Source organism: Tachypleus tridentatus, chromosome 4 (assembly GCF_004210375.1).
Source record: "Tachypleus tridentatus isolate NWPU-2018 chromosome 4, ASM421037v1, whole genome shotgun sequence".
Classification (NCBI taxonomy): domain Eukaryota; kingdom Metazoa; phylum Arthropoda; class Merostomata; order Xiphosura; family Limulidae; genus Tachypleus; species Tachypleus tridentatus.
In genome coordinates this window covers 87,605,850-87,632,650 of record NC_134828.1, presented here as the reverse complement: position 1 = coordinate 87,632,650, position 26,801 = coordinate 87,605,850, and the positions used below count along the sequence as shown (strand labels likewise).

Below are 26,801 nucleotides of genomic sequence, written 5' to 3'. Positions count from 1 at the left end.
AAGGAAATTCTCTGAAAACAGTTTGCTAGACTTTTACAAACTCTGTGTACGTGAAAAGTTTCCCAATTTGTCCCGTCATGCACAAAGAATTGCCTCCCTTTTTGGTAGCACCTACTGCTGTGAGCAATTTTTCTCCAAAATGAAGCTCATCAAAACCAAATGTAGAAGTCAGCTGACTGATGAACATTTGACCAGTCAGTTAAGAGTGGCAACCACTTCTGTCAAAGCTGATATTGACAAGCTCTGCAAGGACTCTAAATTTCAAGTGTCGCACTAAAATGATCACTCATGCAAAAATATAAAATATTATTGCTTGCATTTTGAGAATTTTTTTTAATTTATTGTGCATGTACACGAATAAGCTTGTTTTTTAAGTGGCCCCGCTTGATTGATGAAGTTGGTTATATGGCCCACCGACGAAAAATGTTGTACACCCCTGCACTAAAATGATCACTCATGCAAAAATATAAAATATTATTGCTTGCATTTTGAGAATTTTTTTTAATTTATTGTGCATGTACACGAATAAGCTTGTTTTTTAAGTGGCCTCGCTTGATTGATGAAGTTGGTTATATGGCCCACTGACGAAAAATGTTGCACACCCCTGTTATAAACATTACCCATGAAATGAATATAATTTAGAACTCAGCATTAAAAAACAACAAAGACAGCATTCTGCGTACGTCATTTAACAGACAAAAGTGTCAAACATACAGTTTAGAATATTTTATAAAAAGACTAACCAGATATATTAGAAAATGTAATTATTTATTCTTTCAAATGAGTATGTAAGCCTATTACCAGTTGTTTATTTGCATTGAAAGCAACTTTCTCAACTAAAACTTTCCTCCCAGATAACAATTTTATTGTACCTCAAATCTCACAATGTCTACATTAGACATCAGATCCCATCTTGGTTGACCATCCTTATTAAATCCATTAAATCCCTGGCCTGCAGCATTAGAAACTGCTTCTCCTATATGAAAAAACAAAAATGTTGTTGTATGTTATAAAAATATTTTCAACATTACAGCCTGGGTCTTTAATTATGTATTTAATTAATATATTATAATAAAATCAGATAACAACATTGTATAAAATCTAATATTGTTTTAACTCTTTCACAATAGGCAAATTTTTGCACAAATGTCAGGAGGTTTTAGTGAGCTATATTTAAAATTTAATTAAACTACTATCTTATTATGGTATATAAATAAGCTTGAAATGAAAACATAACTATAATCTAAATTTTTATATTATACAAGTTTTAAATTCTTAATTTTATAAGACAATATATAAAAAATCTTCAAGTGTGAGAATTGTGACATTTACTTCCTAGGTATCCTCTCTTCTCTGATTTATCTACCACCAGCCCCAAGAACTAAATTATATGTAAATTTCTTATCATAATGTTGTTATCACTCAAACAAAGTACTTTTTTTTTCCCTTCAATCTTACTTGGTTACAGAGCCATCAAATAAAAAATCAAACCTCACTTGCCATAATCACATCTTATCTTTCAGAAATTGCCAATAATTTTCTCTGAAACTTAATAGTAAATTATTTATAACCAATAGAAAGCCAAGATTTTTATTTATCAAAGGACATATTGCATTACATTGTTTTCTGTATAAAGAATGTTTATAATTGCTTCCAGTTCAAAATTTTTTCCCACAGGAAACATCAATAAACATAGCTGAATTTTTAATGGCTCTTGTTAGATAATTAGAAAGACAGAAAACTGTTACAGTTATGGGACATTTTATGCTTTTTGCACGTTATTATTTTAATTATTATTATTATTAGCCACCTCCACTGGACAGGCCACATGCTCTGAATGGATGACAGCCAACTCCCAAAACAACTCCTGTATGGTCAACTGAAAAATGGGAAACAAATGAAAGGACAGAAGCAGTTCAAGGATGGTCTGAAGACAACACTCAAGAGTTGCAACATCAACGTTAACAAATGGGAAACTCTCGCTCATGACCTAACCACCTGGAGATCCCTTATCCATCAAGGAGCAGAAATCTTTGAGTGATCAAGAAGAAAATATTTTGAAGAGAAGTGAGAGAAAAGGAAACAATGCAAGCTACTACTGAAACCTCTCCTTCTCTTTGGACTGACCTGTCCATACTGCCAGAAGACATGTGGAGCAAGGATTAGCTTTATCAGCCATCTCCATACCCATGGAGGACCATCATCCTTAGCCTCGAGGGATTGCCACAACAATTATTATCTATTATTTGGCATATTATTTAACTAAATAAAAAATTATTTAGTGCAACAATACCATTACCATAAAAGAGCAGGGTTAAATGTCACCAACAGTTAATAGCAAAAAAAACCAACATACTTTATTTATTATTATAAAAAAACTAAAATGTAAAAATAAGAATTTTTTTAAAGTCAGATTATGTAAAATAAAGTAAACATTTTCATGACATATGCTTGTGCATTATATATAAAGATAGGGTACATGAGTTCCACATTTACTGATTGATTTACAAATTTTATGGTGGAAATATTAATTTTGATATGGTTCAAAGAGCAATAAAACAAAAAATTTTAATTATAAATAGATCTATATTCTTAAAAGTTTTAGTTTCCAATAAAGACATGTAATTTTATGTTACCATTTGAAGTTATTTAAAAAGGAAAAAATAATAATTCAGATTTATTTCAATTTTTTTAGTTGTTGCAAGGTCAGTCAAATTGACAGTTCTCATATTTGGAGTTAGGGTAGGGCAGTTTTGGAGACTACATAAATTAAATTTGAAAATTTTCAAAGGAATAAAAGTATTTTTAATCTTAACATGAAAATCACTTTACACTTGGACTTGCAAACAAAGCTACTTGATATTTAGAGAATATTTATTAAAAATACTTAATTAAAAAAATCTAACTTTTTGTGTACAAAATTTTCTAATGTTTATATATAGTCTGCCAAATTTTGTGAAGATACACTTACTGTACAAAAAATTATAATATGAAAAATGTGACAAGTACAACATTATTGCAAACTCAAGTGAATTTGACTGAGCCAATATGGGAATAATTAAGGGTATTTTAGGTAGTGCAGAGATGGTAAATATAGCTTTATTCTAATCATATAACTGGATCAATGTGCACATATGACTTTTACATAGTTCTACTCAAAATTTAAAGATTTTATTATTATGTATATCAATTAACTGAACTCAAAATGTAGTTTATAATTCAAATTCTCATATTATGTAATTATTTTAAAAAATTCTCAATCTTTTCTCCTTTATGTCAGTTGGTTTTTTCACTCTGAATTCTCCCTTACACATTTTTATATGACTTTCATGATGTTCATTTAATTAGAAAAACAATACATAAACAATGAAATGTATGGAAATAAAACTTGAACCTCATAACTTATGTTGCTGAGATATCAAAAAATTCATCAAACCTTCCATCTTTTCATCCACTACAGCTTATTATTTACTCATCTGATGGACATTTACAATCACCAAAATGAGCATATTTCAATCTACATAAACCCTAACATTGTTTGTTTATTTATGTTAATGAAAGACAGTAACTGATAAGAAAAGCTTCATTTGTGTTGAATAATGTGAATGCTCTGTGCAGTAAAATAATATTTTTTTACTTATTTATAGCTGTTATAACACTAACTAAATTACAGTAGCTTTAAGGCACTCTATTCTAATGACTGTTATACACTGTGTTTTAAAATGTACATTTGAAAAATACAACAACCAGCTAAGTGAAAAAAAGAAAAAAGTGAGGCCTAGCACAGTTGTGCTTGTAGTACAGAGAACATGCAGATGTGTGTTTTGTTTCTGATGTTTAGAAAAGATAACTAATAAGCTCCCATTGCAAGTTATTGTTTTTATTGGAAAATAGTGATCCAAAGTACAGGCACAAAAACCATAAAATAAAAAGAAAACAGACACTAAAAGATTAGCAGTTTAAATTGTGAATACAAGTAAATGGGAAGTCTTGTCAAATAATGCAATCAAAAAAAAAAAAAAAGAGGAAATTATTCATTTTATTTCAAATTTTACAACTTTTAATTTCAATGTACATTGATGATTTTGTTGGAGTTAGTAGAGAAAATGACAGATAAAACATAATTTTATTGAAAAAGAGCTATCAATATTCACTAAATATGGTTCTAGCAGTTATGCAAATGAAATACAAAAACTGTAAGATAAAAATGAGTATTTTTATTCTGAGCATAAAAAAAAAACAACATTTTTACCCAAACTGTTTGTTTTGGTTAAAATTAAACACAGCTACAGGATGGGTTGACTGTGTTCTGCCAATCACAGGTATCAAAATTCAGTTTCTAGTGTTGCAAGTCTGTAGACATACCACTGTGTCACTCAGACTGACTTCCTAAAGGCTTCATAAATTCACAGACAAATGTACGACGGAAGTAGCTTACTGAAACTAACTTTGTGGAAATACACTTTGTACATTAAGGGTTATTGTATGTATCGTGTTACACAGCAGCTACAAGGCTGGTAAAATTGACTGAGCTTATATACAGAAAGTTAACCCTTTCACAATGGAGCACAGGTCAAAGGCAAAATCATTGCATTTGTTGACTTGCATTCAAAATTTTACTGAACTTCTATTTTATGAACTTGTATCAGTAAGTTTGGAATCATACTGTAAATTATAATTCAAATCAAACTGTGGCCCCATTCACCTCTTCCCATTTTTGAGGACAGTTCCTTATATACACTTACTTTAATACATGGCATGTGAACAACCAATCAACAACTTAGAATGTCCCCAGAGTGGTTTTCTCAGCCATTTTGATCTGTGAAAAGGCTACCATGTTCTATCTATCTAAGATTTCATGGAGGTAGGTTGTGTTTTTAGTCTGCTTGAAGCTTCATATTTCTTAATTCTAAATGCATCTTAGTTACTAAGAACAATAAATTATTGTGGAATTCTATAGTATCATTGCAGTTATTTATGCGTTTTTGGTTATTAAACTGTGTATATAAAACCTTAAAAAAAGTTTGTTTGATATCCTCCACATGCAAAATTTTAAAAGGCTATGTCCACCAGCAACCAAGTACAACGGTCATAGCAAGAAGAGATAATTGTTTGTTTTAATTCGTGATTTATTGTTCTATATTTTTAGAAAAATAAATTTAATAATTTATTTCTAAATATTAATCTAAACACACACACATATATATATATACAGAGATGCCAACTATTTCAAATGACTGAGCATAATGATTGTAGACAGAGCCCTTTATCATTTGTGGCTAATTAGGCCTGACTAATGTCTCTAACCTATTTATTATTTTATTATTATTATAACTATTATTATTTATTACTGCTATAGATTGCTCATTTATGACTTTGTTTTGTGTATTTAATAAATAAATTAAAAAAAATTATTTTGAAATTATGTCTTATTTACTTGAGAGTAACAAACATACTGGTAAAACAACATTAAACATGCACAAACAGTAAGCAGAAAAAGCCTTTGTGTAAGGACTAGTTTATATCATGTTTATGACATTTATTGTAACAGTTTTGCAGCTTTTGCATTCATGAGAATGTCTCTGGATGGTTGGGAGTTATAACAACATTGTCCATTTGACTGCATACACATCTTGTGTGTTATAATACTGCTCAAATTGAAGTGCTCAAGGTAGGTCTAAACTTGCTTTTGTTTTTAATCACTAAACTAAATATCCTTTCACTGTCAGCATTAGAATGGAAAACTGTAAGAATTCCAAGCATAACCCTACACAGAATGTCATACTTCTGGTTGCCATTTCAATCCTTAACTGTAGACAGCTGAACCCAAAACTTACCAACATTCAACTGAAGGACAGTTTCTGAGAAAGTATCAATTTGATAGTTCAAATATTGCCCTTCCAACCTGTTAATAGTGTTGTGCTCATGTGTATTGACAAGGACAGGATACCCATCTGTGAAGAAGCATAGAGAAGAGAAATCTTTGCTGACTTTCAGTTTTGGATCAGCAACCTCTGCATGAATCAGAAGTTCATCATTTATAGGGAAATGTTTCATCATGTAATTTGTAGCTGCAATATAGTATTTCTTGACACTGGTGTAGAAGCTGATCAGGTCCAGGTCCTTTTCATATTTAACAATGAATTCCTTGGCAGCATTTCCAATAGAAACTGCCTCATCATATTTGTGTAAGGATTCATTGTTGTAGTCAAGTTCAGTGATGTTGCCTTCAAGATATTCTGGCTTGATGTATCTGACAAGTATATTTTTAACTTGTGTAATCAGAGTTCTATGCATAATGTGTATACAAGGTTCTTCTCTTTGCAATATCAAATTCGTTTGCTCAAATAGAGGAATTACAGACTGAAGAAAAAGACAAAATAACAAGTACATTTCGTTGTCCAAGAAAACTGTTAACTTATCTAACTTGCTCTGCGCATAACTTTCTTGGTTACTTCCTTGCTAGCTTTCATTTTCTTCTCTTTTTCCATTTATTGTCTCTTCTTTAGTTCAAGTTCAGACTGCCTAAACATATATTGAGTTATATCAAATGTTTCTTTGTCTGCTTTTGGAGACTGTTGTCTTGTGTCCCTGTGTGGCTGAGAGGATGTCTTGACTGTGTCCCTGTGTTGCTGAGAGGATATCCTGACTCTTAAAGTCTTGCTGCCTAACTGAGCTGCACATTTAAATCCTTTTGAATCTAGTTTTTCCTTTTCACAGTGAAAATACTTCTTCAATGGCTTCCACATGTCCAATATTCTGTTGAGACACACCCAAGTGATAGCCACCTTGTGTTAACAAGTTGTAGAATTTTTCTTGTTTCTTTGTCATACAATCCTTGAAACTCTTTGAAATGTTGTTTTCTGCTAGCACATTTGTCCAGAAAATAGTAAATATCTATCAACATATCAGAAACTGGGCAGGGCAGTTCTCTGGAAGCTTTCTGGGCAGCAATATTCATGAGGTGACAGGCACAGCCCATGAAGTAAATGCTAGGCTGTTGTCTTGAGATGTGTCCCATCACACCTTTACCTATACCAGACATAACTGAGGCATTGTCTGAAGAAAAACTAAGACAGTTTTCCCATGGAATTTTCTTCTTTGTCAGTTCATGGTCCAAAAGTTTGAAAATATTCTCTCCCGTTGAAGCTTCTTTCCATTCCACCATTGTCAAAAGAGAACAAACAATTTTTCCAAGCAAAAGGTCAAGATATCATACAACCACTGCATACAGTTTTGAGTCATCCATGTCTGTGGACCCATCTGTGGCTAAACTGTAAACACTGTTAGTAAGTATGCTTGAAATCATTTTGTCATATTCACAACCCAACATTTGTACAATGGCTGTCGTTTTGGTTCTAGCACAGCCATATTTTTTCGCTATATCTCTGTCTGAGAACATTTTTCTGAATAGATGTCCTGCATGATCAGCTATAGCTAGGGGTAAATTATGAGCAATGACGAATTGCATGAACATCACTTCTGCATTTATGGTTTCATATTCTGAATTCTTACTCATAAATGTCGTTATCTGCATCGTTTTTGTCTTCACCTCAGCCTTTTGTTGGTGAGATGCTGATTTTGTCAGGAACAATTGTTTATCCCGCCATGCACCACAGAAAAATCAATGACAAATTGCACAAAACGCATGACTGTCACTGACTTTTGATACAATGACTGGATATTTTGCACTATGCTCTTTCTTAAATTTTTGATTCACAGTTTTAGTCCTTTTAGATTTGCCAGAAACAAGACAATCTGGTGAACAGGGCCTCATTCTTTCCATCTTGTGAACAATCGCATTGGTGTTTCTATGCCACTTAGAAAACGAGAAATACTCATCTACGAAAGAGCTGATTGGCTGACAAGCATTGGTGACATAACTATGGATTTCCCATGTACCCAGTGTGGAAAAGCACTGCACTCAAACTGTTGATAGCCATCTGAGATACAAATGTTTCTTATTATTTCAAGCACAAACATGATTATTGCAAGTAACCACTTGGACTATGTCTTTTATTTATTATAAAAATTTATTTGTATCTCACCAGAAATTTTCTTTTCACCCGTTTCAAGCCCTGGGGGAACAATTTATCACTTTATTGTATAGGCCTATATAATATATAATAATTTGGGAGTTGTAACAAGTTGTAATATTTGTCTGCATGAGCGTATAGTCGTAATGTATACACCAAAATCGTAAACGTTAAGCTCAAATCGTAATGGTTGGCATTTCTGTATATATAATGTATAATAATTGAAATGTGATTGTATATTACAAAAAAACTTGTTCATTAAAACAGTCAAGACAGGGAAGACTAAAGGTCAGTTTTATATTAATGAATACATAACATGAGCACACGTCAACCATGTCAATGCAAGTTACATATTGTTAGCTAGGCATGACTGGAAGGTCAATATAATAAAAAGTAATGAAAATATATATGTAAATATATAGTATTAAAACACTTGCACTACTAAGACTAATCACTGGTATTTTTGTGTTATAGTAAGTAGTGATTCTGGCATGAAAAAATAATTTATATTTATTTCCTAATTTTTTCATAATGGTTACGAGGTTGGTCAAGTGACAAACCACAGTTAAGTTATAAAACATAAAATTTTGAGCCTTCCTGGAAACAAATACTGGATATTTAGGTTTTAGAGATTACACAAATAATATTTGAGACTTTTGGGACAAAGAATAGTTGTTTTTTTAATCACAACATGAATTCACCTTGCACTCAAACTATTTTTTCAGAAACAAATCTTTAGTAAAAAGATTTCATTAAAAAAATTACCAAATACTTGTAACCTTTACTAAAATTCTACCAAATTTTATGAAGATATATGTGCTGTATGAAAACTTATAGTGCAAATACTTAACTTGTGCAAACATGTTGACAAACATGTGTATATTATACTGAGCTTGTAGTGAAAGGACTGCTTCTGCCTATTCTAGAATGAGACAAGATTTGACTTCCATATTTTAACTCTGGATTGAAGAAGGCCTCAACAGAGAAGTCAAAATGTTATCTTGCTCTAGGAACTGGCAGGAGCAGTTCAATAAAGCCAAAACTGTACCAACATCTAACAATTTCAGTCACCTGGGAAGGTTTTGACTATAGTACCTAAAATAATAGTAATAAACTTTTATAATAAATTGTTAATCATGTCTAATAATACAATTTTTATACTTCTATTTATTAGCATATAAAGAATAAATATCACTAGCTACATCTAGAAATAACCTTTTTCATTATAACCAACATGAAAGATTCACACAATATCATGATATTGTGAACAATAATAAAAAAAGACACCAATATGTTTGAGCTCACCTAAAAGCCAAGCATGATAATACTTGCTTCTTACTACTGATGTTGCAACTATGATGTAGAACATTTGTGAATGCCATGGTGTTTCATTTAAAAACTTCTCTTCTACAGATAAAAATAAATAAATAAATAAAAAATATTATTTGCTTTTTACACTTATAGAATATAGAGAGTATAATATATTTTTAATATATCTCTTGCCAAAAAATATCATCTAGCTGAACTTTCAGAGTTTGTGCTATTGAAAGTAGAAAGTGTGACTGTCAAACTTTCAAAAAAAAGAAAGAAAAAATCACTGTAACCTGAGAGGATACAGAAAATACTTATAAATCTATATTAAGATTTGAAATTTAATTTCAAATTGTCCAAAAAAAATAAGGAACTCTTTTAATACTATATATTATAAATATTTGGTGGTCAAGTACTACACTGCCTAATGCTGTTTTTTTCAAGTTTTCATTTCAGTATAAATTTAAATTTTTTGTATCTTCAGAGAATCTGTAATTTTTTTAAACTCTTATATGCTTTGCATGTTTCTTACATAAAATTACAGTGAAAGATTCAGAGAACTTGTACATATTCTTTTTCTCATAAAATGCACAATTCAGGAATTTTTAATAAATGTTGCATTCCTCATCCCCAAAAAAGTGTTGGGAGGTATGGAGATCCCCAGTGCACTCACTCGGCATTCTTGTTTTACAAACACTGAAGTATGAGAGAAATCATTTTCTAGAAAGTGGCAAAACATGTTCTGTCAAAATCAAAAATAAATGCCCAGAATAACTGATATTCACCTTGGAACAATAATGATAATAAATGTCAATGAAGAACATGACTATGTGTAACTACAACATTTTGTACATTTAAACTAGTCAGTAAAATTGTATTTTAAAAGCTTAATTTGACAATAAAGTATTTTGTATGCCATCTAAAAAAATGGACCAAAAGTAATTTATATAAGTTTTTTTGCAAACTGTTTACTACAATTGTGAAAAACTATGTAAAAACTATTTTGTTTATTAGAAGTTACAGTCTCTACAATAAGTAATATTTGTATTTAGAACAGATATGATGTTTTGATAACTCACAGGTCTTTTATGAAGCACAAAAGAATTAGCATATTTTAAAATTTGACACATCTTGTTCATGTATAGTTTATAACTAATTACTAAAATTTTGCAAAATTATATGATTACAGATGTTGCTTTACTATGTAATAGGATGAGTTATATTTTGAAATATACTTATTACAATTGTTGACTTTACTTTTATTTCTAAGTCTAAAAAGTATACATTTATCTATTTTTTAAAGTGAAATATTAACACAATGAATATTTCCATTTTCAACCTTTTAGAAAAATAAGTTCTCACCAGTCAAGTATGTAATCGGAAAATATGGCACAACGATCATGAGGAACAGAGCAAAGAATATGCTTATGGTTATTTTCTGTACTACTTGCTCCTAAAGTAACAAGACAGTTGATTAGGCATAAATGTTTTATAGTTACTTCATTCTCATATTAAAAACAAAAACTTAATAATCATGTTTAATATGTAATTCATGTTTGACACACAAAATAATACTTTTTTGAAATTGGTTGCATTATATTTTATATAAATTGATTATTACATGCAAAAAAAGTATTTTAAAATTTTTTGTAACTTTTTTTTCAACTTCTCTGGGAGAATCACAACTCAACTACTTTTATTCCAAGTCCTACCCAACATACAAACAGTTTCATTTATTTTTAATATACATTTGATTTATGAATGAATGACTATTTTGAAAAAAAAAAAAAAACAACAGACCATTGGAGGACCCTGGAAGATCAGGTATTTAGTTGTTTCATCTAGAGCTTGTCCCTAAAAAATAAATTTCATTACTGTAAAGAACTTACATATCTAAAATAAAACAAACTCTCAAAAACTAAACAGACAATACAATTATATATGTGAAAAAATTTCAGTTTAAGAAAAAGTTTAAAACCATAAAATATTGATGATTTAGAGCTTACCTCAATTCATTTTCTTTTTTATGTACTTGTTCTACCTGACTTATCCAAATGGTTAACAAGTTACATTAAAAGGGTTTTGAATATGCAGATTAGCAAGTTGTGTGACAACCACAGCAAATATAAAGTTGCAGTGGAACAGACTGTATCAAAACTACATTTTGAAACTTTTTTTTACAGGTAGTGTGAATTTCAAGATTGAGATATTCTCTGAACTTAATGACACTGAGAAATATAACAATATGGATCAAATTGGGGACAAGGATCATAGAGAAAGACACCTGAGACAAATTATAACCTTGCAATAGTAGGCAAAGTGAAACATTTGAAACCACAAACACAAAGATCAGTGGCAAAAGCCATCACCAGGGCCTAGGCAACATATTTAAGCAGGATCTCATCTGAAAACATTATACTCTACCTGAAGACATACTGGTCAAGTCACCTACAATTACTTGTGCAAATGGACTGTTGGAACAGGAGCTGGAAAATTGTTGTCCTCCTAAATTACGTCAGAATGTAAAATTAAAATTTGTCTCCAAATGTCAAAACAAAAGGTTTCTACTTTTACTGCTGAATAGTGTAAATATAAACTGTGTTGTTGTTGGGCTTAGGATTCTTCTCCAGTAGGTGTCTGTGACTTTTTGGTAATAAATTCAATGATTAATATATATTTCAAACAAGTTAAATGTATGTACAATAAATTCTTAGAGATTATGGGCATAACATAAACAATATATAGTTTTCTCCTTCTTGTCAAAAGTCCACTTAGGCTTATTCAATTACTTTTAAATGTCAGAGAAGATAGTTTAGTATTAATATCACAATAGTATTCTATGTGCAATTTATTAAACATCTTAACACAAGTTACTGTAATTCTTCTTTCTTTGAAATAGTCTCCATTACTTTTGTCAAAGTTCAATCAGGCTGATTCAGTTACTTTAGAACCAGAATAAACTACTATTCATAACTCCTTTTCTATTGTTAGTCTTACTTTAACATATCAAATGTTAGGCCTATCATTTCTATGGTTGTTGACTTCATTCCAAACTTTTCCTTGCCTGTAATTTTACTCTCTTCTGTCATTATCTGTCTGCTGCTTTTTGCTCCTCTCACACTATTTATATCTTTATCACTTAATCACCTGCCCTCATCCTAGAAATCTCTATATTCATGACATCAGTGTATTACACTTGATGTTCAATAGTCTCTTCATTACTTTAAAACACTTTAAGATACAAAAACATATAACAAACAAAAAAACTTATCAATATTCATACAGAGATGTTTTCACACTTGCACAGTATAAACAAACTGAGAACACTACCTGAGGATGCTTAATTCTGTTGTATGACTTTCCTTCTATAAATGTAATGTAATCATTGTAAAACATCAGAGGACCACACATAAGGCCTTGAAAGTGGAATATATAACTGAAAAACTCCAGCACTGATGGACTCTGTCTGTAAGTACCATTATCATCACAATGTTTAAGTAACAAGAAACATAGATTGTACCTTTTAACAAAAATTTAAAAAAAGAGAAAAAAACAAAGTCTTATAAATTGTAAAAATGATGCTTTTAACACAAAGTAGAAAAGTAATCTGACCACAGTAATGCAATGCAAGAAAACATATTCTCTCCACACATACAACTTTTAATAAAGCAACATAATTATAAGAAATATGCTTTCAGTGGGCAACATTGCCTATAAACAAGGTATTTTGTTATAGTTGGTATTTTAAGCCACTGTTTTATTATAAATTATCCAGAAGAAAAAAGTTTTATTTAAAAGATTTAATAATTCTAAAATTAATGTTTAGATGTTATAGAATATAAAACCCCTTTTCAGACCAGAATTAGGTTGATTTTGTTTTTTCACATTGCAAGTATTTAAACAACACACACAAAACTTGGAACAAACTTACCAAAAAATACTAAGTTCTGACATATAAAAATTCCTATAATTTGAATCAGTTTTAGATTTATCTTTTTATGTATTGAAATTTCCAAAATTTCAAAGTTAGACAATGTCATGAAAAACAAAAACACTGAAAATATTTCCTTCATCTTAGATTTCTCTTTTTTTTTATGCTGATCACAAAGTTCTACTTGTATGTACAGTATATATATATATATATAATGTATGTACAGTCCATTTTGAACATGAGTATTTATTCATTAACATATTTCTTTCATTTTACTAATTTATTTTATTTATTGCAGTTGTTAACACTGCTGGTCAGGGTGGAATATAGTTTGTGGGGACCTAGGCAAATATAGCATGATATACAGGAAAATTTGGCTATAGTGGTTGCTAGGTGCTACATTTTGCAATAATGACTGTAGCTATGTGATTAACATCTCAAAGAAAACTGACAATCAGTTTAACCCCTAAGAAATTATTTTCAAATATTCTTTAAATGGCTTATTTATTTTTTAAAAAATGTTATGGAATAAAAAATGTATCATTATATATTTGTTAATAAAAGAAATACATACAAACTTTTCATCCAGCACACATAGAATGTATTTACATTACTCATATTATTTATTCTATAATAATGATTTTCTACTTTTCTGCACACTAAAGTCCTTGATCACATCAGAAACATTTAGTTTCATACATCATTTCCTACAGATAACATTTTTAGCAATTACAATCTTTTTTCAGACATGGTAGAACAGAGATAAGTTCTGATAAGCTTGAGATGAGTAAAATATCTTTCAGCTGAAGCAACAGTAACTGGAATAGTCAGAACTATGTAAAATACTACATATACATTTGGGTAGACCTCATGTAAGTCATTTTCAATGCTATACTTTGAAACACAGTTTACAATGATATACAGTCAGTTTGGGGTTAAGAACTTGGTTGAATAAGCTAAGACCATAATGTGAGAGTTAAGTTCTTTGCAAACTCTATTTCATACTTGAGAAGTATATCATATGTAATTGAAAATATGATTTGAATAATTATTTGAGGACTTGCCATTAAAACACTGTTGTGCAAAATGCATAACATATATAGTATTAAAGAGAAACATTAAATAATCTATACATTTCAATTCTTGTACTCTATTGAAGCAGGACTACTAAAATTGATTTTCCTTAGAACATTTTTACTTTTCCAATCACTAGACCAGGCCATGGGGCCATAGGCAGTTATCTAACTTGCTTGTTAAAGCTAGATCCAGCCCTGTTACTGGTTATAAAACATAAAAAACAACTGCAAACACTAACAAATATGTATTTGTGACCTAGAATCTGATATTTTGAAAATAGTTTTAGGTCAGGATAGGTAACTATCTTTTTGTGGACGTTACATATATCTAATAAATATAATTTATTTACAATAAATATTAAGTTATTTAAGTTTTTGCATTCCAATGAGATTAACTTAACAATAACATTCAGTGAGTAAGGATTTCAATCACTGGAATGTTTTGCCAATGTGTCTGTACATGTTAAACTTAACTAAGCTCACATGTCATCAAAAATAATTTATCTTGTTTTCAAACATACATAACTTTGCATTATAAAAGTACAGAAATGGTAAGAACATTCAATAAAACAATACAAAATTCTCACATCTGTGGTTTATTCCAAGTCTTCAAAATGTTTTATAAGATTATTTTATTCTTCTCTGCAAGAGTTTCATTCTGTAACTTTCACTTGAAACCATAAATTACTTCTCATATCATTATATTCACTAGACATCAACATAAAGTTTATAACCTGCATTATTCAATGGTGTTTAAACTACACCTGTAGCCATTTCCAAAGCTGAGTTTTACTAAGTTATTCAGATCATGTGCTTTCTCTCAAACTTCATACACAGACATACTGTCAGCATCTGAAAGATGCTCTGCACACCACAAAAGTATAAAATGTGCTGATATTTGTTTCCTTTACAAAGACATAAAGAACCAATTAACTTCTGTAAAATTGCATCTTCCTAAAATCACTAACCTAATAACATATCGTTTCTGGTCCAAACTCATATTTTCTTCTGATCTTGCTAGTCCATCATAAAGACTAAATGCCACACTGCTTACTTTCTGGGTTGCAATCATGGCTGGCCTAAAATGCACCATGTTATTTTAGTAACATAGCACGAAAACCATTTATTAATTATTTCACATTTAAACAAATTATACATTTATGCTCTGATATTAAATAATCAATATTCAAAACATTTTCCAAATATGAAACCCAAGATTTTATCAACAACCTAAATCACTGTAAAACATTCAACATGTAAACCTCTTAACTTGTAACAGGCTACTGATTTTAAAGAAAACTGATGAAAGCCTAATTTTCAATTATTCAGATATCCTACCCTGTGATATCTAGTGTCCATCCACCATAGTCATAAGTCATACGTAGCAGGTGAAGAGAGGACAGGTAGAGTAATGCAACAAACAATACTCCTCTAAATAATTAAATTTTGTTAATCATTACAAACAAACAAGTATCATTTTTAATTTTCTAAAAGAAAAATTCCAAAAGACACAAGAACTAAATGGATGGAATAATACATATGCTCGTTACAACACAAGCACTTGTGCAGAGACCTCCAAAATATCATAATGCATTTAAATAATTATGAGAATAACAACAACATAAGTAATAGATAGAAAGTACTGATCAACAAGATAATATCAAGTTAAAAGACCATTTCTAGCAAATAGACATATTGTAACAGTTTTATATTATCAAAATTATAAATCATGCTTTACACATTAGAACTAAAACTACTGAGTGTAATTAGTTTAAACATTATTTAATTTCTGAAACAAAAGCATGGCTGATTACATGATTAAAGAACATTCCATGAATGTATTATGTATTATAATTATTGTTTTATTAATTGCATTTTCTTAGATCTTTTCCTTTAAGCTACTTTTCAAATTATGATGCAAATTGAATGATAAAACACTTTTTTGAAAATAAATCCTGTGTTCAATTCTAAAAAAACAACAACATTAAGCACAAAAACCTCTGTTTATCAAAACTGGCACACAGCTTTATTTGTACCTTTCCCACATCAAGTATTATCATTGTATACATTTCATACATTATGAAATGCTAGAATCAAAGTGCATAATTTATTTGTATTGAAGTTACTTTAAATTACAAGTAATTTTCATATAGCAGGTGCTTATTTGATACTTACTTACCATTAAATGTAATATACAGACAATTCCATAAATACACAGCAGCACACAACTCACAAGTTTGATCACTCATTTTAATTTGAAAAAAGTAAAACAAATATATACAAATTTTACATTACTTTAAAAAAATGTTTAATTTTCAATTTTTTTAAAAATACAATATCATATGTGTGGATACTAACACTAAAAAATAAACCCAATCAATAAGCCTGAAACATGACATGTTACAATGTGGACTTTTAACTTATCTACTGTAGAATCCTTTCAACATTCAGTGAGATGGAAAAGGCAATAGTCGGTTCTGAAGTTTAATGAGAACTTAGTTTGATAAAACAGGAGTGTAAAAAAAATACATATAGGTAAACAATGTTTCATATTTCTTAATTAATTTTTAGCTGTTACCTATTTACTAGTAATAAGAAAGTGATAGTCATTTTTCCAAAAACAATACAGAAAACATTTTTTGATATAAACAGCCAGTTAGGTTTAATACTTTTAGTTTTCATAAAAATAACATATTGCACAAGGTAACAACTGGTTATCAATCAAAAACAAAAAAAAAACAGTCATGAGGTTCTTCCAAGTAATACTATAATGATACATGAGACTTAATGACTTGTATACTATTAAAATATTTAAATGGTGAGAAAAGGAAAAAACAAAGATACAAACACATGTTTTCAATATTGAAGAAATTAAAATACTACATTTAACCATCAATGAAAGCATGATATATTTACCCCATTATTAAATATGTTCTATAATTAAACATAATTATGAGAAGGTAAAATGTAACTAACATTTTTATACATGAATAATAATGAGCAACTCAGTTACTTACAGCAAATGACTGAAGGCAAAGAATAAAACTGAATGACTCAAGTCTATAAATGATAATGAATAATCTGGATAATAGTGCAAGAGAGAGAGTAACTGTGAATGACTTCAGTTGATAAGCAAGAATGAATGAGTAGTTGACTATTAATGTGCATGTAAATACTTTTATAAGCCTGAGTTAGAGAGTAACAGTGAATTACTTGAGTCAGTAAGCAAAAATGAATTACCAGTCGACTATTTAATGTGTGTAAATGCATTTGTGAATATTAATGTGATTCATCAATTACCAAACCACTAGTAATAAATATTATGTGCTAAAACACAAAATAAGCAGCTTGCTGATTAAATATTTTATTGTCTCTGAAATTTATAATCACATTCTGTCACAGTAATTGCTGGAAAACTGAACTGTGATGTTACAGTTAAACTTTGACATAAGGGCACCCTTCAGACTATGTCAAAATGCCCTCTATAGCAAGGTGCCCTTAATATCAGAAATGAGTTTCACAAAGCTGGAACCCATATTGAATAAACTAAATATCTAAATTTTAAGGCTCCAATTTTGTTTGGCATATGCAAGACATGGGTGTTCATGAGTTGCACATTGCCACAACATGAAGCATTGTTAACAGGAGATTTAAGGGGGTGGATTAGCTGTACCCATTATTTTTATTTTATTTTTTATAGCTGATCACAAAATTTCATAGTACAAATACTTCTCTTCAGAGTTTGAACTGCTAATTTATAATTTTCTTATACTGTAAATGTATTTCAGACAGATGCATACCCCCCACCCACAAGACTAGTTAAAATCCCACACTGAGGAGAAGGGACTGGTGCAAATGAATGATAAAAGTACCCCCCCCCCCAAGTGTCCAAAGGATACCTCTGAAAAAAGAGAGATCCCCACCACTTCTGAGCCAGATTTACTCTTCGTTCATTTGTGAAACATGTAAGATTTAAGAGCAGAAAATGATAGGAGCACATTCAAGTGGGAGAAAATTTGGCAGGAAAGTTATCCTAACCAGAGTAAGATATTATAACTCAATCCCACAGTGAGAAAGGTGGGCAAACAAGGATGCATCCCTGGGTGTAGAGTAGCTAGGGCATGGTGGACAGTACTTGGCAAGTCAACTACATCCAAAACCTCTTTGCTAGGTATCAACATCCATACAAGGTTAGGATGAAGATCATTCCATCTTTGTCTCAAGTTAAAGAACTGGTTATTAAGAACTACTCTGATTTCCAGGTATGACACGAAGAATAGCTCTGAGCTATCAATCCAGAAACTCGACATCTGGTATAAAAAAGACATATAGGGTATGTAATCAACTTTAGAGAGATGGTGCAATAGGTGACCACAAAACCTTATTTTGAAAAGCAGACCACACCAAGTCATTCACTTGAGATATGACAGGGATGGGCAACAATCCCCTTCTGCTTCACTCATACAGTTCATGGATGGTATAATCCAGAACAGGCATGTTTGTGAAGCAAAATATTGTGAGGTTACTGATCTTCAAGTTATCTTGTAGAATACCTCATTTCAAAAGTGAGCATGCAAAGCCATAGAAGATAAAGTATGAGTCAACATGGCAGAACAGTATGAATTTAGAGTTAAAGAATACCTGTTCAGATGCCACACACCACTTAGCTGGATCCACATGAAGAATAATTTAAAAAAAAGGCCCCTAAAAGAATGAAAGTATGAATAAAAACATACCAGTTAGAGTTGCACCAAAGTATGAAGAATGACCACAGGTGGTTGATTACATTTTTAAGAAAAATAAAGCATAATATGATGAAGATAGTAGGAGATAAAAGGAAAACTGTTGGTGGACCAATGTTACCTGAAGCTTGATAGTTTCTGTTCCCATATCAAAAAAATAACATCTCAAAAATGGGGCCATTTGTAAGTCCCCTCAATACGTCAACGGTAAATGGACACGAGCAAATACAACATCACAACCTAAAAGACCTCAACAACAAGGAAACCACATATTTAATGTCAGAGCCAAAGACAACATGTGGGCAAAAGCGGAGAAGAAAAGGGCAAGAATATCTGTAGAAAACCCCTCAGGATTTCTGTGGACATTCTCAGTTAGGAGATGTATGGAAAAAAAATACTCTAAGAGGCTAAGAGGTTGGTAAGGGCAAGATGCAAACAAAAATATTGTGCTTAGATAACAATGGCATTTAGATTAGAAGCCACTCCACAAATAGGTAATATGAAACATAACAGTTACTAGTCTAAAAATGGACAATTAATGTGATGGTAGGAAAGGGCAAACTGATCAAAAGTCCTCAGAAGATTATCCATGCCAATCCACTCACTTAATTGTGAGGCAAAATGATCAGCATGAACATGAATATTAGGAAAAGGAGGAAAAACCAAAAAAGGGTTGAGAAAACTGTTATGCAATAATGAAGGGCAATGTGTATAAGAAACAGAGTAAAGGGATAAAACATCACAAGCCTGAGACACTAAATTCTTAAAGGCCAAATTAGGTCTAGGAGACTCCTCAGGTTGGGAATGTGAAGGAATGGAAACCTGGAAAAAGACACTTAAAACCTCATCAGCTTGATCAGGATCAGCCAGTTCAGTAATAGTCTGGATAATGTCCAGGGACATAGGTTGTCCTATTTAATATTCAATCTCCTGATGTACAGAAGCAGATAATCATACCAGCTAGTCTCCCACACCCAAGGCCTGTGAAAAACACGAGTTGCTGGGGTAATCCCCAAAAATTCATTGTCATAGAAAGGTTCACCAAATTTGAGAGTTATTAGAATTAACTGATAAATACTAATATGAGAAAATAGGTTGAATTAATTTGAAAAGAACCACCTCGTGGGGAAAACAAAAAAGTTAAACATTATGCATTAAACTAAAAAAAATAGCACATCCAAACTCAAACACTGCCAAACAAGAAGCAACAGTTTGACAGAGGAAATCACATGTCAGGTGAGCAAGAAAAACATGTTGGAATCTTGAAATATAAATAGGGGAGGAAGGAGCAGAAGTCTTGTGGAATGCATAAAGTTCACATCTAGAGGGCAGAACTGAACAAGTTCAGAGCCAATCCAATAATGTTTCAATGTTGTTCATCTTTCTGGAATCTTCAGGCATATATTACCTGCTTTATTAAGTGCCTGTACAGACAATGCGACTAAAGACACTACCCTTAATCCAGCATATCAAGGTATCTGTTACTACAAGACTTATTTTGGTTAAAAATAATAGAAAAAAGAAAGAGACTGAAGAGGTCTGCCCTTAATGGCACAGTGCCAGTTCTTTTGAGGTGCCAGTTATTAAGGTTCTATCCTATTTATTTAAAGGCAAATACAACATAATTACTATAAGGTTGCACAATAATCAATTTTGAGATTATTTAATAGAATAATGACACACTGAAGTGAGCAGGTTCAACATTGATGTAGCATGGACAATTACATGCAGGTGTGAAAAACAAGTCCCTCTTTCAAAATTTTGCAAACATTTAGCATCAGACCATAAATGATTTGAGAGAATTTGTATTTTAATAACTAACAAAAAAATACTAAGTGATGTTACATATAACACAATCTTATTGGTAATTTAATACTTATGAAAAGCACGTATACTTCTAACACAAAAGTTTAAGGGTTTCATTATTTTGCCCTCACCTTGAAACTCATATGTCAACATATAAAATAATGCTTGAATAAAGTCAAAGTAAATTTCTGATATGTTTCATAATTATGAAATATCCCAAAAGAATATAAAAGAGAAATATCTCCTCTAGAATAAAAAACGTTTAATAAATACTTCTGCATAAAAAACTGATCAAAAACATAACAATTTCCCTTAAAATATTAGTTAATAATCATAAATAATAAAGTTGTAACAGTGGGTCATATAGTTTTTCCATTATGTTCAGTTTAACGAATGCACCTTTGAGGCAGTGGTATTAGATTTAACCTTTGTTACTGCTTCTTTAATATCAAAATGTAAGTCACACTCTGTTATTATAATTATTTTTATTAGATACTTCAAAATTCATATGTAAAACATTTTATTATTACTTTAATAAGAGTGCAAAATTTCTGCATTTTCAAATTACATTCTTTGAACTATTTGTCTTATGATTTAATTATAGATAGATTAGTAGCTCTACCAGATTCATAAATTTCTAACCAGTAAGACTCAATGACCTACAGATGAGGAAATATGATATTAATAATAAAATGAGAAGTAGGATGCACAGCTTTCATTAAACAAGTTTTGTAGCTACTGCTTAATACTTCGCATTAAGTCTTAATTAATGAAAGAAATTCTGCGATTGCTGTGAATTACACAGGAAAACATCATTTTACTGAACATTTTCCAATTTTACTTGACCATTTGTATTATATCCTGTTGTTATGACATTCAATCAAAAGTGAATTATTTTGTGCTATGAATACTGTCCATGAATAAGGACATTCATACTTGACTAACTTAATACAACATTAAGAAATATCTTACCTGTGCATAATCTGTGGATTTATACTGTTCATAATAATGTAAGATATAGTACCCAGCAGACACAAATGGCTAATCTGGCTGTGAAAGAAAATCAATAAGGTTGCACAATCTTTTACTAAAATAACATTTGTGTATTTAAACTATATCAGAATCATATAAATAATAATAGTGAGTAATAATTGTTTCAATCATCATAAAATGGTAAGGGTTAAAAATATTTATTTTGTTTTACATACTATGGCTACTAATTCCTTACAGTTTAATTTGAAAGAAAGAATTGAATTTTAAAATAAACATGTAAAACAAAGAATTACTACAAATTGTTCATATTCTAATAATTCTATATAGTTCTCAAAATATTACTGAAATGTTTGTTTCAAAACGTGCAGTGTCTTCCATTACTTATCCATGTATAAAAATTATTGGTAGCTCACTTTAGATCTAAGTGTAATGTATGTACAATATTCAGAAAAAACAAAGCTTTGCTTACTTTTAAGTAAAAAAGACTTGACAGTGATACAATAAAAAACAGTTAAAAATAAAATTATTTAATTTTTTTCATGATTAACAAATAACTTCTTGTGTACAAGACAAAATCTGTGAAATTGGTAGTGTATCTACTTAAATGGATTATAGACACATACTATAAGCTATTACCAAATGCTTACTGTAGGTTTCATATGTTTGCTACAACATAAAATATTCATAACTATTAAATTATTTGGTTGTTTTAAGATGTTTGTCTCTGTAACTATATAAACATGCTTTCAAAATATATTTTTATTCCTAGTATGCTATTAAAATTACTTTCAAGTTTAAGCTATTCATACACAAATGTTTTAAATATTTGTACCCATCAAAGTAAATTTTTATAATCCATATTTTAAAATTAAGCATAGAGCAAAAAGTAATTTCATCTCTCATATACTGTGTTAAAATTCAACTAACAGAGAAGATTAATGCAATTAAATATAATAACAAGCTTACTGTCCAAAACAAAAATACCCAAGTACAACTCCAATCAGTAAAGCAACTGTATGCCGAACTTGAGGTGTCACTTTATTAGGTGGAAGCACCTTCTTGTAAACAATGGCAAGCATCAAGGCTATAAACTGGCAAATGAGGAAGTTAAACTGAAAACAGATACATAAAAATATGAATGCCTTTGGACTGAGACAATGAAAAAAAAACCCAGCAAACCAAACAACCTTTGCACTAAATATTTAAGAATGTAACTCCAAGACAACTAATAATGTAATTTATCACCTGATTGTAACACAGCATTTGGTTATGATATGAATAACTTTTTTAGCTGATAAAGCATGATTATAATTCATTATAGTTGTCATATGACATTATAAGAAGAGTACATACACTGCTGGCCAAAATCTTAAGGCCAATGAACATAAAGAAAAAAATATGCATTTTGCTTTGTTAGACTTAACTACTTATTTGAGTAGAGCTTCCAAAGATGAGAATAAAAAAATAAAAAATAATTGTGTTAAACGAAACTGTTCAAGCACACTTTACAAATTACATAAGACATTTAAATACTGGGTTACTGATATTAACACATACTACAATGAAAGTGGTAGTCCTAATACTTTGAAACAATAATACTAATACTATTACCATGGCTTACCTTCATCTAATCTCGGTTTCCAATACATAGTTCATAGTATACAGTTCATGATCTACATCTCAAGAATACCATTTACTGTTAAAGTTACACAGTATGCATAATGTTTTTCACCCAGTTACCAAACACTTTCTCTATGATTTGTTTACAACTTGAATAGATGTAAAACAAATCTTACCTGGTCAATCGGAAGCCCTACAAGCAGAGCTAACCATTCGAAAGTTCGAGAACCCGCGTAGAAATCTTTTCTATTCACCATGTTTTATTTATTTTTTACTGTTTATATTTATATGTATATGTACGCGTGTCTTATAAAACCTACGATTGCTTATGATATGCGCCTAGATTACATAGAGATAGGTGAAGGTAACCATTGTTGATGACGTCACACATAGGAATCTTTCAAAGCTGGAATCGCAATGATCAAAATCCGAAATAGGAAACAACTAACATTTTCTCGTACTCTTTATGAGTGAAAGACTGGAATAAGTATAAAGATTCCTCTGCGTTTTACGTAGAACTGAGTATACCGTCTAGAGCTGGGCCCGATGACAAGGGTCACACACCTGTAAAAAGTCCATTGAGAATGATTTAATTTTGAAAGCGAATATATGCACAAATTATATAAAAATTCATGTTTTCAAAATAGAATATATAACGTTTTCAGTAACTTTAAACTATTTTATCTGAAGAAAACTAATAAGAATTTTTGTATGTGCGTATGCAAGCGAATCAACTAACAGATATAAAGTATTAACATCACCCCTTAAAAAAGAAAGTTATATGGGCACCTATCGCGACCTAATACTCTTGAAAGATCTATACGGTTTGTTTGTTTGTTTGTTTTGGAATTTCGCACAAAGCTACTCAAGGGCTATCTGTGCTAGCCGTCCCTAATTTAGCAGTGTAAGACTAGAGGGAAGGCAGCTAGTCATCACCACCCACCGCCAACTCTTGGGCTACTCTTTTACCAACGAATAGTGGGATTGACTGTCACATTATACACCCCCACGGCTGGGAGGGCGAGAATGTTTAGCGCGACGCGGGCGCGAACCCGCGACCCTCGGATTACGAGTCGCACGCCTTACCCGCTAGGCCATGCCGGGCCGATCTATACGGTATCTGGATTCTGAAAATATATACGGAAACTGAAGTAGACAAAACTTTGTTTAAATTTCAACATGTCAAATTAATTGTGCTGCAATTAACCTGTTAAAATTGGATATTCAAAATCAAAGTTAGATGAAAACAAGAATAATTGGTTTGTTTTGAATTTCGCGCAAAGTTACTTGCGCTTGCCATCCCTACTTTAGCAGTGTAAGACGAGATGGAAGGCAACTAGTTATCACCACCTACCGTCAACTCTTGGGCTACACTTTAGCCAACAAATCGATAGATTGTCCGTCACACTATAACGCCCCCATGGCTGAAAGGGTGAGCATGATTAGTGTGACGGGGATTCGAACACGCTACCCTAAGATTACGAGTCGAGTGCCTTAACCACTTGGCCATGCCGGACCACAACAAATATATTGGTAGTGGATTGGTTAGATGTGTAACGTAAACGGAAAACTAAACTTCTCAACAAAATCAACAATATTTTTAAACTTAGCTAACCACAAGCATAAAATACTACTGGAAACATATGCACAAGTGTTGACCGTCATATAAGTGACGGAACAAGCAGCTCAGAAATTCCGGAGAAACAAAATAATCGGAACCCATTTTTTTCAGAAGATCAGACCACCAGAACAGGAACCCATGCGTCGTGAGCCCAAGGCGTTGCTTCGTCTGTCCTGCGCTAGTTCTACCTTTGTGTCGTTTAAAATTTTCACAAATAGCGATAAGACAATTTTAACCTGCTCCTACCTTAGAAATTACTCTTTTAAGGCTATTATTTACAAACTGCGATTATATTCTATTTCCACACCAAATACAGGAACTTTTTTTTTTTTAATTTTCATGTTTCTAATTCACTAGTAAAAGAGACCCGGCATGACCACTTGGTTAGGGTGCTCGACTCGTAATCTGAGGGTCGCGGGTTCAAATGCCGGTCACATCAATCATACTCACCACTTCAGCCGCGATGGCGTTGTAATGTGCGATCAATCCCTCTGTTCGTTGATGAAAGAGTAGCCCAAGAATTAGCGGTGGGTTGTAATGAACAGCTGCCTTCATTTTAGTCTTACACCGCTAAATTAGGAATGACTAGTGCAGATAGCCCTCGTGTAGCTTTGCACAAGATTAACAAAACAAAAATAAACTGGTTACTCCAACTGTGGCATTGCCAAATACAATTTCGCAATTCAACTGGCGATTTCAAAACTGGCCAACCGAAAAACTAACTGACTATCATGGGAAGGTGTCATAAGAGTTACAAGAGGCTCAGTTTAAAATTGTCTCCAAAATAAACAAGTTTGACAGTGAACAACTCACTCATCGTTCTGCCAATTTAAAAGGACCAGCTTTGACAGCATTAGGTAACCTTTTAGTTTAGAGTTTTAGTAACTATAAAACACTTGTACCCATTTTATCCAACAAGTTCAAAGTATTGCACCAAAAATAAGTAATCAGACTGAAGTTACAAAGTAAAGTAAAGAAGAGAAAATAGACCTTAGCTGAACTTACAAAACATTTGACAAAGCTTGCCAAATTATCTTACTCAGATATTCCTCATGAAATGATGAATTTATTGCCACGTGACCGATTTATAGATCCTATAACAGATGAATATGTGAGTATTAAGTTGAAACAAAGTAGAAGTACATCCTTAAAGGAAGATCTGTAGTTGATGAAAAAATTACTATCAATTAAATTTGCAGGTAAGTGACTATATTATGGAAAAATGAACGATTTCAATCGACAGTTTTTTGAAACAAGATCTTGCCATGTATTGCAGATAAAGGCTTGGCTACCAGAAAAGGGTAAATTGTTATAGCCGTGGTAGATCATTATAAACAAGTTACACATATGTGTGCTCTAATTTTGTAAGATCATCTGATTCTCTACTGGGTCAAATCAGCAATGGGGTACCCAGATGACTGTTTCCTTTTGTTGCTCCTTGTCCGGTTGTTTAATGACATAGAGATTGTGGCTGTCCAAGCAGAGTATCAACTATTAGACGGTCTGTTCCTGAATCCATTCATTTCACATTTTAAGAAATGGTCTAAGTCTTATTTTATCACACCTGTGATCAATATGAGCAGGATAAACTTGGTCTTACTCACAGGGACCTGTGGTACAGGCCAAAGCCTCTCTCTTATAGGTTTTTAGCCAATGTCAGGCTAA

General features: G+C 31.4%; 1 protein-coding gene across 3 annotated transcripts in view; it reads right to left on the bottom strand.

The window, feature by feature from the left end:
* LOC143249637 (lysophospholipid acyltransferase 6-like) overlaps nucleotides 1-23,919 on the bottom strand; it is a 34,152-nt gene extending 10,233 nt beyond the window's left edge. Inside the window, exons 1-10 of one of the 3 annotated variants that reach the window (XM_076499867.1) lie at nucleotides 23,692-23,919; nucleotides 22,862-23,007; nucleotides 21,875-21,952; nucleotides 15,693-15,785; nucleotides 15,323-15,433; nucleotides 12,678-12,813; nucleotides 11,148-11,201; nucleotides 10,710-10,800; nucleotides 9,342-9,443; nucleotides 873-976 (exon numbers count right to left, since the gene is read on the bottom strand). In XM_076499867.1, the coding sequence (XP_076355982.1) occupies nucleotides 873-976; nucleotides 9,342-9,443; nucleotides 10,710-10,800; nucleotides 11,148-11,201; nucleotides 12,678-12,813; nucleotides 15,323-15,433; nucleotides 15,693-15,785; nucleotides 21,875-21,952; nucleotides 22,862-23,007; nucleotides 23,692-23,772 (996 nt within the window). In that variant the 5' untranslated portion in view covers nucleotides 23,773-23,919. Of the gene's footprint in view, nucleotides 1-872; nucleotides 977-9,341; nucleotides 9,444-10,709; nucleotides 10,801-11,147; nucleotides 11,202-12,677; nucleotides 12,814-15,322; nucleotides 15,434-15,692; nucleotides 15,786-21,874; nucleotides 21,953-22,861; nucleotides 23,008-23,516; nucleotides 23,657-23,691 lie in introns of those variants that run through there. The other 2 variants (XM_076499868.1, XM_076499869.1) reach the window with 2 other exon arrangements.
* Between the last annotated feature and the right edge of the window lie 2,882 nt (nucleotides 23,920-26,801).